The sequence below is a fragment of the Pleurodeles waltl genome, chromosome 6, assembly GCF_031143425.1.
Source record: "Pleurodeles waltl isolate 20211129_DDA chromosome 6, aPleWal1.hap1.20221129, whole genome shotgun sequence".
Taxonomy (NCBI): Eukaryota; Metazoa; Chordata; class Amphibia; order Caudata; family Salamandridae; genus Pleurodeles; species Pleurodeles waltl.
In genome coordinates this window covers 970,056,969-970,070,451 of record NC_090445.1, presented here as the reverse complement: position 1 = coordinate 970,070,451, position 13,483 = coordinate 970,056,969, and the positions used below count along the sequence as shown (strand labels likewise).

Genomic DNA, 13,483 nt, shown 5'->3' with positions numbered 1-13,483 from the left:
CCCACTGCCGCCGGTACTGCTTGCATCCCGCAGCCTGTGTGTGAAGTATCAGCTGCTGCTGAAACTCGAGCCACCTGACCCCACTGGCCGTCCCTACGGGTGTGCCTACAGCTCCAGTCTGAGCTTGTAAGCCTCACCCCCCCTACCATATCCAGATGGGCCATCAGCCTCCTGTCCCTTTCAACATTGTCTCCTTATGCCAGGTTGGTCAATGCACCCCCCCCCCAATAAAAATGCAGACAAAACCCCTACCTTTGAAAGTCAAGGAAAAACATTGGCCAAGTTTGCAACCAATCAGGCTGTCCAGTGCCCCCCGCAGGCGTGACCCCAATCACCATGCAACTTTTGCCATTCTGAACCATGCTAGTATTTGCCGCCAGCACTATCACCGCTGGAATGCTAGTTTGACCTCCCCCATCCCACCTATTTTGCTCACCGGCAGAGCCTCAGGGGTGACACACACGCTTTGACCCACTTTTCTCCTTGGCCCGTGGCCACGACCCCACTTTTTCACTGGGGGGGAACTGCCACGTAAGGGGCAGGCAATGGTCTTCTGGGCCTCTCTGCTGGCTCCACAGGCTGCCTCCCCTACTGGGCCTGTCAGCGTAAGAGAGCAGGAATCTCCTCCATCACAACCATCCTGCACATCAATGCCTCCATATTTACTTCAGTATGTGTGTGGCATCCTTCTTAGCAAACCCTGGCATCTATGCTACAATCCTAAGTGTGTCACCCAATGAACCACAAATGCACCGATGTGTAACAGGTGCCCTGGTGCCACTGAATTATACAAACAATAACAGTATCACAAAAACCAGTAGCAAATGCACCCTTACTAACAAATCCAAATCACCAGGGAAGTGACACAAACTCAGCCCCCCCCCAAGCACCAGGAGGAGTCATACCCAGTAAAAAGGTTCCCACTAAAACCAACCAACTGCCAAGATGCTCCCAAACACTTTGCAACCAGTGGGAGAACTTGCCTCAAAATACTGCAGCCTCTAATCCCCAATGCAACCTCAGCAATCACAGATACAGTAGTAGCTCCTGCCTCCCAGCACAAAATAAAGTCCAACAACTAGCCCAAAAAACGCTCAAAACCAGCCCAGAAACATGCCCCCTGCACCCCTCCTTACCTCCACAAAATGCTGTAGCCCTCCAGAGCTGCCACCGACAGTTGGAAATTATTTAAAACACTTTTGGGTCGGCTGAGGGAAAACCAGAGTTCAAGCCTGTGCAGCTCCAGGGAGTGCCCCTTACGCTGCTGCAGTGCTGTAGTGCAGTTAGCAATGGTGGTAGGGTGTGGCCATCTGTGTTTCTGAGGACAGAAATGTTGCACCGACAATGGCGAGCAGGAAGCAAGAGACCTGCTCTCTGCCCTGCAGCGCCTTTTAAAAGGGCGAGGCTGAGCAAAGACGGCGCAACCCCAGCAGCACTTTAGTGCATCCAGGGTCGCACCCGGCTGGCCCATCGCGCTCCTTGGCAGTCCCCAGAGCCGTAGTACACGACAACCCCAATTCGGGCCCTGGCTCCCTTACCATACTCCCGGCTCTCCCAAGTTCTATCATCACGTACTCAAATTGATTCAAAGAATGCTTAGTGAGGATGACTGCAAGCAGGCTTGGCAGGTGTACTTACTCTCAAATAGCATTTACAGCCCACAACAGAAAAATGCATAGGCAAAGCCAATACATCTAGCTTGCATTTCAGTTACAGGCGAGATATTGTCACAGCCAATTGGTGTTTCAAATAGGTTATTTTACTACATTTCTGGCTAATATTTATCATTTGAAAATCTTGAATACTGTAGTGCGTTCATATTGATAAAAATATATAACGATGAACCAACATAAACCTTTTTGGGGGGAAAGTAAGCTCCATCCTGTAGTAAAACGGCTGTGAAAATAGCACGAGCTTTGATACCCACTGTTTAAACAAGATAAAACTAAACAGTAATTCAAAACCACTTTCATTCATTCAGTCAGAAAATGAGCTAAAAATTAAAACTATTATAAGAATCTTTTTGAGGTGCCTGAAATGTTAAGTGATGTTAAACTCATTCGTATAGCATTCTCCCCCAGTATGGAACCACAGCGCAGCAAAATAAATACATTTGTGAACGTCCTATAGATTAAATGAAAGAGAGAGTTGTGTTGAGTTGTGGGAAGTTTTACAGCTTTCTTGCCCTTGGACCGAACATACACATAAAACAAGCATTCAATCATGAACTCTCTCTAAGGAATTACATATATTAAGTGCACCTTTGATTATGCCATGCCCCCATTTAGAGTATGGCCTTGAATGTAAAAAAGTTAAAATCGTTTAAAAGGCATTGAATGCTGATGTCCACACATTTTTGACACGTCTGCCCTTTTTGTTCTTCTACAAAAGATTATGTAGGTAGGCTATGGAAGGCAACAACGAAGGTGAGTAGCTTTTTATCTTGAAATAAAATGTAATTTCTCGAAAAGAGCCAGAGGATGGTCATTGGTGTACACATATAATACTTTTTGATCCACACCTTCCGAATTTTCTATATGTATGACTGACGTTGTGGCAGTTAAGTATGCATGGCAGAAATGTGAATGCCTCCTCTTAAACAAAAAACACAGAAAGGTAACATCCCACTAAAAATCGAGAAAGGCAACATTTCAACCTATTAGCAAACTACAACCCACACTTGGGGAAACCAGGTTCTCTAACAGGAGGAGGACATTCAATGAATAAATAACCATAGTCCAAGACAATATTCACTCAACAAAAACAACAAAGGCAAACCATTTCAGATAACTAGCTGGCCTTTTCATCCTGGTACCTACTTTGGTCTCCAAGCAATTACTTTAAGACTCCTCTGCACATTGTCCATCTCAGTTTGTGGACAAACAGGCACACAAGTGTTATTTCACATTCTCCTATAACCTAAGCACAAGGTAATCGTATTAGTCAGGCACATGGTTTGGGCTGGAAAAGGTCAGACACCATTTCAGTGCTCTATGTGGGAGCCTAACAGCCAACATGCCACTGACATTCAACGTCTATACAGATCTGCACTAAACAAGCATTCTCCTTCAGACGACTGGCCTCTATTATTTTTCAATTCCATCATGACTGAGCCAGAAGTTACATACTCTTGAATTAGGATTACATCCTTGCACCACCCGGAATGGAAAACAGTTATTCTGTGAAGAGCTAACTGTGCTTTCAAAGACCTTTTCCTTGATGTTTTCTCTTTTTGCTTTTGATATACTAAAGTGTTGGTAGTGATGAATGTTTTATATTTTATGTTATGTTTATCTTTAAGTAAAGCTTTACATCAAATATTTTCAATAAATTAAAAAAAAAACCCTCATTAATACAGAAATCAAGATTTACACTAAAATACTGGCTCATAGAATCTTGAGATTGATCGCTTTGGTTCATCCAGGCAAGTGTGGTTTTATTCCGCATCAAAGCACGAGACATTGCACAAGGACAGTCCACCTGGCTCTGGCCCGCATTTGCTCCATAGGAGGATTTGTGGCACTTATGCTCCTTGATTTCGAGAAAGCAATTGACACCCTGCACTGGTAGTTCCCGTAAGAAACTCTTACCAAGATGGTGTTTTGACCACGGTTCTGTGCCTATGTTAAGGTATTGTATGCTGCCCCACACGCCCAGGTGAGAATAAATTGAGCGGTTTCCCCAAGACTTCCCATTCAGAGGGGCACCCAACAGGGCTACTCCCTGTCACTCCCTCCTTTTTATGCTAGCTATTCAGCCCTCAGTGGCCTGGGTCCATTGGGCATGCAAGACTGGGGCTTCAACTGGGGGTGGGAACGCAGAATAGGATTGCCAGGAGGTCATGGTCCTGTGAAGCAAATTGCCCCCATGTAAGATGAGGATACTCCCTTGGTTGCCTTATGCACTTTGAAATTCCCTCCTTCAAATTCCACAAACTCGGGGATTGCCTTTGACAAATGTGTCACGGCCACATATGATTGCCATCACGGACATCCGTCTATATTAATGGGTGGCGCAGCTCCTGATAGTAAACAATTGGCTTCATGGGGGCTGGGAGGATTCAATGTACCGGGCTGGGGGACTAACACTAACTGGGCTGCAACAGTTGTTATGTATACTGTCCATGCTATCTAGCATGGTGGGACAGAAAATGGAGGCATTTCCTTGACTGCTTTACTGGGTATCTTTGAGGACATGAGGTGACCTTGAGGGACAAGATTTAGATAGGGATGGGGACACTGCTGGACAAAAGTGACACAGCCAAACACTGGAGGTCCTCTACAGCACTGGAGGAATGGTATAGACTGGTGTGCAAAGCTGTAGGAGACAATGAATACTTTGCGAGGGTGCCCCTGTACGAATGTCATAGTCTGGGGCAAACAGTGGGCCTAATGTGGTCTGAGAGGGCATGGCTGAGTGGGGTATCAGTGCTCACTCCAGGTATGGCACCTAAGGGGCTATGTGGGGTGGCGGGTACATGGGTAAAGTTTTGCAACTGATGTGTTTGTTACGTGAGAGCAATACTTGTAATAAAAATGTTCCTATAAAAAAACATTAAATAAAACAAAGCAAATATAGACCTCTGCCTTGCTTTTCATCCTTTGCTGCAAGATAGCGGTTTTATATGCGTCTCCCTGTGATTCAAACATTCTCCACTAACAAGGAGAGTGTGCTGTGCCAATAGGTAAGAAGAGAAGTGTACAGAGGGTGGGCTGGGGGTTTACTGATTCAAATTCACAGTAGGAAATGGTGGAACCAACTTCTTAGCAACATCCTATCCTCCACTGATGATCTTCAGAAATGACACTGTGATCCTATTATGCAAATGAATGTTTCCCTGTGAAGACAGATCCCTGCCTACACTGTATTTCAATATCAGGTGTAATTCTGTTTGTAAATGAATGTTAACCCCTTTATTTTGTTATATTTGCGCAACTTTCACCTAGAGATGATTTGGTCAGCAGTTACACATGTTGGAAACTTATAAAGGACTGAATACACAAAATACAAATATGTCAAACAATAAGGCACTGGCAACACAAATAAAGGTTTCCCTATGTTGGATCCTTCCCCACAGAGACAGAAATAAAAGATGGTTTACAAATGTTTACAGAAAACAGCAGATAAACGTAGCTCAAGTGAAAAAAGTAGAAATGTATCCTTCATGTCAGACAACTACATACCAAAATTGAATAAATGTGCAGACATCTGTAAACTGGCGAAAAGTCTACCAGATCTTGAGCAGTTAAAACCTGAATAAAACAAAACCAAACAAAGCAATGCTTTATTGTCATTTAATGTAAAAGCATAGATGTATATATTACTAGTCAATCACACAAACATAGGTGTATGTATTACTAGGCAATTAGGCAAACTAGTTATCTTTGATTAGTGTCAAAATCTTATCTTTATAGCACATTCCCCGATTATGTTCTATTAGCAACATTGAGCGATCACAATTTTGCCTAGTGAGATTTTTTAAAGGGTTTCTGCAACTTGACCAACATAACATAATACAATGAAGCTAACCGCTGATGCAGTAAGGTAACCAGTTATCTATTAGTGAAGATAAATCCATTACATACCTCCACCTTCAGGGCTAAAGGAAAACATTTTCAGATGGTGAGGCTTAAAATAGATACTCTCCAGTACCAATTACCAACTCTATTATGTATGGGATGTCCACGAAAGGAAGAACTTTTAAAATAGGAAAACAAACCCTGGAAATATAGCCAAATTCAGCTTATGATAAAAATAAGTAGAGTAATAAACTTACACGGCAGAGTAATTGATGTAACAATAGTGAACTGATGATGCTGGGTAAATATGTGACTACGGTATTCCAGCTCTTATCAGTCTACACACCTCTTGCTGTCAATTTAGTAACTGCCTAATATAGGATACAGCACATAATTAATGAACTCCATTCGTGGAGGTTGTAGTATATGTAAGAATACAGGTCAACTAGTTGAAGAAATAATGTCTCTAAACTCACAACATGCCTCCTGGCAACAGAGTGGACAAAACTCAAAGGGATTTCCTAATACTGCCTAGGTCACGTCGAGTCACTTCACCAAAACAGCATGCTACAGCATGGCAGTAAAAGGTTGAGAAATATAAGCACTGATTCGCGACCTTTGCAGCCTGTCCCTAAGTTATCTCAGATAAGAGAGAGAGTGTTGATTTTGTTTCTTAATCTGAAAACAATCAAAGTTGCAGGACAACTGCAAAATGATAATATTAATACAAATATCTTGCAATCTATGCTGGCATATAACTGCTTCATGTAATCAATCTGTACATTAAAACGGCCAATTACTCACTACATCAAATTCTTACAAGGCTTACATGGAGATATGAGACGTCAGTAAAAAGAAATGGAAAAGAGCTTTGTCATGTGTACGGGAAAAAGCTTGATTTTGAACTCATCAATTGATAGTACTATAACTTGGATACATTACATGAAACACTTTAATATCTCAGTGTACAATGTTAGGAACTGTAATCATAAACAAGCACAATAATGCACCATTGATGGTAAAGTGCCACGGTAAAGAAATTATATATTGATAATTACTATAACACATCCTCCATATTTTGTTTAAGAACTGATTTTTTTTTAATGCTCCTTTAGACTTTCATCATTGCCATTTTTTATGTGTGGGACAACAACACTGGTGAGCATCTGTCAATACAAGAGGTTTACAGATTCTGATTGCGAGATAGCAAAAAGCCAGGAAATGGTTCGTTCAGCTGCCATTTGTGTCAGGCTTGATTCGCATAGCTGAGGTAGTCTGAGTGATGGAGAAGGTACTCCGCCCTTCAAGAAAACGTGGTATTTTGTGGCCCAGTGCCAAAGATTTCAAGCCTCCGTACTAAGGTACTTGGACCTAGTGTCCCCAGTTTGTTTATATAGAACATAGACGCGGTGTTAGCCATTTGGATCAAAAACGACAAATGATGTGTTGGAAGTGGAAACGACTGTAGACCTTTCTTGGTTGCTCTGAATTTCAGCACATTTATGTGAAAGTGTTTTTATTGTGTGGTTCATTGAACTCTGACTGACAGTTCTTCAAGATGGGTTCCTCATGCTTCCATTGAGGCATCTGAAGTTATAGCAAAGTTTGACTGTGGTGAAAAACAACAGACCAACTCACGTTTTTTGCAGAGCTCCTCCATGGGGCAGAGTTTTTCATTCTGGCTGTGATATGTACTCAGTCATCAAAAAATCTTATAAATAAGCCCACTGTTTATCCAGTTTCTGTGCAGGTGCATTCTTAACCAGCAAAATGGGAGTAGACCTTGCCTGCAAATGGTATGCCTTAGCTTTCTCTGTATCTATGAGAGCACCCAGGAAATGATTCTTGCACGATGGTTCTGTGGATGATTTGTCTTGTCTTTGTTCAGTTTGAGTTCCAGCCTGCCCAACTGTTTCTCATGCCGTGTACTGATTGGCCTCTGGAATACCAAAGTATGGGTATACTGGATGACCAAATTATTGATGATGAGCTGTGAATGGTTCCAAACATTTCATGAATATCTCAGAAGCTGATGTGAGTATCAAATGGCATATTTTGAACTAATAATAGCAATCAGCAAGCTCAAATGTGAGACATTTTGGACGGCAGTAAGCAATGCTGACAAATAAGAATGTCAAACTCCTCTGTCATTAGCAGCTGTAGCACCTCCTCCACGGGAACCATGCAGAATTACATTTTATTAGAAAGTTGTTGAGCTGGTACAGGTCTAGAAGGGTTCTTCAATCTGCTAACCTCTTGTTTTTTATGAGGAAAAATATGGAATAGAAGTTCTTTTAGGACTGGTTTGACAGCTCACTTCCATAGCATGAGCAGGACTGCAGCTTTTAACTAATGTAGATGTTGTATTTGAGCTTGGACGGAGGTATCTGAGGAAGGTGCAGGAGGGACTCCTAACTGAATGCAATCTATACCCATTTAAGCAATGTGTTTTGTGCCCACTCTTGCCAGAAAGCCAATACCCTTCCACCTATAAAGCAAGCACTCTTAGCCATAGAAGGCTGGACAGCTGGTGCCAAGTGGCAGTCACTGAAAACCTCTTCATGTGATCTAGAAAACTCTGGAAGTTCTCCTTCCTCTCTGTTAGGAGTGCTAATCATCATCTGAATTATTTGCTTGCTTAGGCCTCGGCAGCAAATCAAGTAAGTGATGAATCTGAGGAAGCAGTATCAGAGGAGTTGCTGGCATTAAATCAGCTGGCTTGTAAGTCTCAAGCCTCGGTCCAGGTGTTTTTTGTGGTGGCAAAGAAACGTTCTGAGGAGTTGGAAGGGATTGGTGTGCTGGTTGGCTCCTTAGGAAAATTAGTGTAATAATCTACCTTTATATGATTTAAATCCTTGACTAAACCCATTAACTCTGGCTTCAAGAGCTGTCCCTGATATTCTTCGTAATCTGCCTCATAGGGATTGTAATAGCAGACTTAGGGGGTCATTCTGACCCTGGCGGTAAAAGGCTCTTCCCGCCGGTCAGAAGACCGCCATCATACCGCCGCGGCCGCGGTAAACCGCCACGGTCATTCTGACCCACAACTGCCAAACCGCCAAAAACCCGACATCCACTGAAGGCCGCCTCATCAGCGGTCAGCGATAAACTGGAGATGACCAAACCTTCACCGTCACGCCAACACAAACACGCCCATGCCATTACGACCCACGAATCCACGCGGCGGTCTTTCAACCGCGGTATCCCATTGGCGGTACACACCGCCGCGGTCAAAATACACACACATTTACAAAATACAGCCACATTGGACAATTCAAAATACACACACCTGATACACATACACACACCACACCCACACACCCATCACCATATAATACACACACCCACATCACCCACAAACCCTCACAAATCGAAATTCAGAGACAAGGCGCAATACACAGAGAGAGAGCACAGGGAACGCAAACCACAACACACACAGGAACCCAACATCATCACCCACACCACATCTACGCACAAAACACCACACACCACCACACTCATCACCACAAACACCACCCCACACCTCATCCACACCACCCCATGGCACCCCAAAGACACCCCAGGTTCACGGACCAAGAACTCAGGGTCATGGTGGAGGAAATAATCAGGGTAGAGCCCCAGCTCTTCGGCACACAGGTGCAGCACATCACAATAGCCAGGAAGGCGGAGCTATGGCAAAGGATCGTCGACAGGGTCAACGCTGTGGGACAGCATCCCAGAAATCGGGAAGACATCCGAAAGCGCTGGAACGACCTACAGGGGAAGGTGCGGTCGATGGTGTCAAGACACAACATCGCTGTGCAGAAGACTGGCGGCGGACCCCCACCCACTCCACCCGAATTCACAGCATGGGAGCAAGAGGTCTTGAACATCCTGCATCCTGAGGGCCTCGCTGGAGTAGGCGGAGGAATGGACTCTGGTAAGTCTAATCTCAACTACTTCACCCCCCCCCAACCACCAGCATGCCAACCCACACCCCCACCCTCACCCCTAACCCCCAGCACACATAGGCCCTCATTCTGACCCTGGCGGTCTTTGACCGCCAGGGCGGAGGACCGCGGGAGCACCGCCGACAAGCCGGCGGTGCTCCAATGGGGATTCCGACCGCGGCGGTAAAGCCGCGGTCGGACCGGCACCACTGGCGGGGTCCCGCCAGTGTACCGCGGCCCCATTGAATCCTCCGCGGCGGCGCAGCTTGCTGCACCGCCGCGGGGATTCTGACCCCCCCTACCGCCATCCAGATCCCGGCGGTCGGACCGCCGAGATCCGGATGGCGGTAGGGGGGGGTCGCGGGGCCCCTGGGGGCCCCTGCAGTGCCCATGCCACTGGCATGGGCATTGCAGGGGCCCCCGTAAGAGGGCCCCTAAATGTATTTCACTGTCTGCTGCGCAGACAGTGAAATACGCGACGGGTGCAACTGCACCCGTCGCACAGCTTCCACTCCGCCGGCTCGATTCCGAGCCGGCTTCATCGTGGAAGCCTCTTTCCCGCTGGGCTGGCTGGCGGTCTGAAGGAGACCGCCCGCCAGCCCAGCGGGAAAGTCAGAATTACCGCCGCGGTCTTTCGACCGCGGAACGGTAACCTGACGGCGGGACTTTGGCGGGCGGCCTCCGCCGCCCGCCAAGGTCAGAATGAGGGCCATACTCCCTGTTAATGTCTCACCAGCACAACCCACCCAACCCACCCTAAACCCCTGAATGCCAACACAAACCATGGACACCCATCACCTAAGCATGACCACTGCACATACCCATCCCCCCCACAAACCACCCTCACAACTCCACACACATGGGACTGCAAGCACTGGGGGACAAGGGCACCCACAAATCGGACGCCACGGCACACACAAAAGCAATAACCATATTCTTTTACCCCTGCAGGGCCCGAACGCCAACACACCGGCCAGGAGGGTCCAGATTTGTCCATCCCACCCCCAGAACAGGCCCCCAGTGATGACAGCAGCTCTGTCGACCTAGAACCTGATAACCAGCCCGGACCATCGGGGACCTCTGGACAGTCGGTTACCCTCAGTCAGCCACAGGCCACAGCAGACCTACCCCCCTCAGGAAACACCAGCACAGCACCCACCCAGCGGGCCCATGCTTCTGTCTCCAGGACAGGTCAAGCAGCGGTGTGTCTACCAGTACAGGGCACCCAGGGTAACCCACAACCCCAACAACAACAGGGACCTGGGGGCACTGGTAGTGGGCACACCGTCCAGGGGACAGAGGCCCAGGAACAAAGAGGAACTGGGAGGGCTGCTGTGCGACAGAGGGAGGACAGGCCTAGGGAACCCACTGTCCAAGAGGCCCTCACCACTATCATGGGAGCGTACCACCACTCCCAAGAGACAATGGCGACGGTCCTGGCCAGGTTCCAGGAGATCCAGGCCATGCAGGAGGGCCAGTACATGGGGTTCCGGGCAGAACTGCGCAGCATTAGTTCCGCAATGGGTACAATCGTGGTGGCACTCAACCAGATTGTCACCACATTGCGGGACAATGTGGCCCCCCAAAGGGCCCCTGCCACTAGCATGGAGGAAGAACAGCCCACCACCTCCGCCGGCGCTAGTGGTCAGGAGGCCCCGACACAACAGCAACGGCCCTCCCGGACCCCACCCCCTGCAGAACAAGAACCACCCCGCAAGAAAGGCCTGAGATCGAGGAAGAAGACAGAGTAGGATGTCAAGACCCCCGCCATGCACGGAAACCCGTCCCACTGTCCCACTTGTTAACCCTGTCCAACCTTGAACTGCCCCTGCTCCACCTTCCACAGGCATATGGACAATGGACCTGTAGGAACGACAGTCTGGACACTGCCATGGACATGCCTCCATCATCACCCTGTTTGAACTATACACCTTTTTTAAAACTTCAATAAACACAATTATTGCACATTAACCAACTGGATTCTGCTATCTATTTATTTAAACCAAATGTATTCGATATAACCAACAAAACATTTCTAGTTACATTGTGATGACAACATACCAGTGTCACACAGCGGTAGTCCATGGGGAAAAAAACCAGAGGGCACTCCGTGGGGATCAGATCACTGAAATAGGAAGTGATATACACAACTGAGTTACCATACATTGGGGTGAAAGGTCAGACAGTAGAAAGCCACTACAGTTACAGATATAATACAATGCAGGAGTAGATTCTTACCTGTGTGTCACTGGAAATACTGCAGTATCACTCTGTCCCTGTTGTCTGTGTCGTCCTCTTCGTCTTCCTCCTCTTCACTCTCCGCAGGCTCCACAGCGGCCACAACACCACCATCTGGACCAATCTCCTGCAGGAAAGGCACCTGGCGTCGCAAAGCCAGGTTGTGAAGCATAAGGCAGGCCACGATGATATGACACACCTTCCTTGGTGAGTACATTAGGGATCCACCAGTCATATGCAGGCACCTAAACCTGGCCTTCAGGAGGCCGAAGGTCCGCTCAATCACCCTCCTAGTACGCCCATGGGCCTCATTGTACCGTTCCTCTGCCCTGGTCCTGGGATTCCTCACTGGGGTCAATAGCCAAGGCAGGTTTGGGTAACCAGAGTCACCAATTAACCACACACGGTGTCTCTGTAGCAGTTCCATCACATAAGGGATGCTGCTATTTCGCATGATGTACGCGTCATGCACTGACCCTGGGAACTTGGCATTTAAATGGGAGATGTACTGGTCAGCCAAACAGACCACCTGGACATTCATCGAATGATAATTTTTACGGTTCCTGTACACCTGCTCATCGTCTTTTGGGGGAACCAAAGCCACATGGGTACCACCAATGGCACCAATGATATTGGGAATGTGTCCAAGGGCATAGAAATCACCCTTCACTGTAGGCAAGTCACCCACCTCAGGGAAAATGATGTAGCTCCGTATGTATTTCATCAGGGCAGACAACACTCTGGACAACACCTTTGAAAACATAGGCTGGGACATCCCAGATGAAATGGCCACGGTAGTTTGAAATGATCCACTTGCCAAAAAATGCAGTACTGACAGCACCTGCACTAGAGGCGGAATCCCTGTGGGTTGGCGGATGGGTGACATCAGGTCTGGCTCCAGCTGGGCACACAGTTACTGTATAGTGGCACGGTTGAGTCTGTAGGTGAGTATGACGTGTCTTTCTTCCATTGTCGACAGGTCCACCAGCGGTCTGTACACGGGAAGATTCCTCCGTCTCCTCGCAAGTCCCAGCGGACGATGCCTAGGGAGGACAACATGGAGCACAGAGTCAAGCAACCCACAGGTAAGTGCCCACAGCATGCACAGTACACAAATCTCTCGGGATTGAATGGCTAGTATGATTGTCGGTGCAAGGCCTAGGTATGTGTGACGCAGGAGGAATGAAGCCATGTGGGCCCTTGAAATGGCGGCTGCCTGACCTGTGAAGTGTGACAATGTAAAGTGAGGTCATTGCGCAAGCGTGGCACACCGTGGCGGTAGGTGGTTGCAGTCCGCGGCGCAAAGCCGCATTGGACAACATTGAACCCTATGCGTTTCAGGAGCCAATGGCGGTGAGCGCCGGCGGTCGCGGTACGCACCGCCGCGGCACGCACCGCTGCGGCCGTAACCGCCATTTTCTCTCGGCTTGATCACACGAGACCTGAGCATCCACAGGAGAGGACCTATACTGCAAGTGCTGCTGTGACCTCGGTCTGGAAGTGACAATGGCTGCTGCGACTGGGGAAAGGGCCCCCGCCTTCAGTTCCGAGGAGTTGGAGAAGCTCGTGGACGGGGTCCTCCCCCAGTATGCGCTACTCTACGGGCCTCCAGACCAACAGGTGAGTACACGGGGGGCAATGCATAGTGCCCAATGCCTGGGCTGAGTGGGGAGGATGTACGATGGAGGGGAGGGCAGCGAATGACGAATGCATGGCACGACAGATGAGAGCATGTGCCACATGGCAAGGTTGGGGAGGGGGGGCCACTCACATCGAGCATGCAGAAAAGTGATGATG

General features: G+C 47.7%; 1 protein-coding gene across 2 annotated transcripts in view; it reads right to left on the bottom strand.

The window, feature by feature from the left end:
• The window catches only part of EXOC6 (exocyst complex component 6), a 1,398,320-nt gene that overhangs the window by 969,302 nt on the left and 415,535 nt on the right, over positions 1 to 13,483 (bottom strand). For both annotated transcript variants that reach the window (XM_069239815.1, XM_069239814.1), the window contains exon 8: positions 5,184 to 5,252. In XM_069239815.1, coding sequence (XP_069095916.1) covers positions 5,184 to 5,252 — 69 coding nt within the window. The remainder of the gene's footprint in view (positions 1 to 5,183; positions 5,253 to 13,483) is intronic.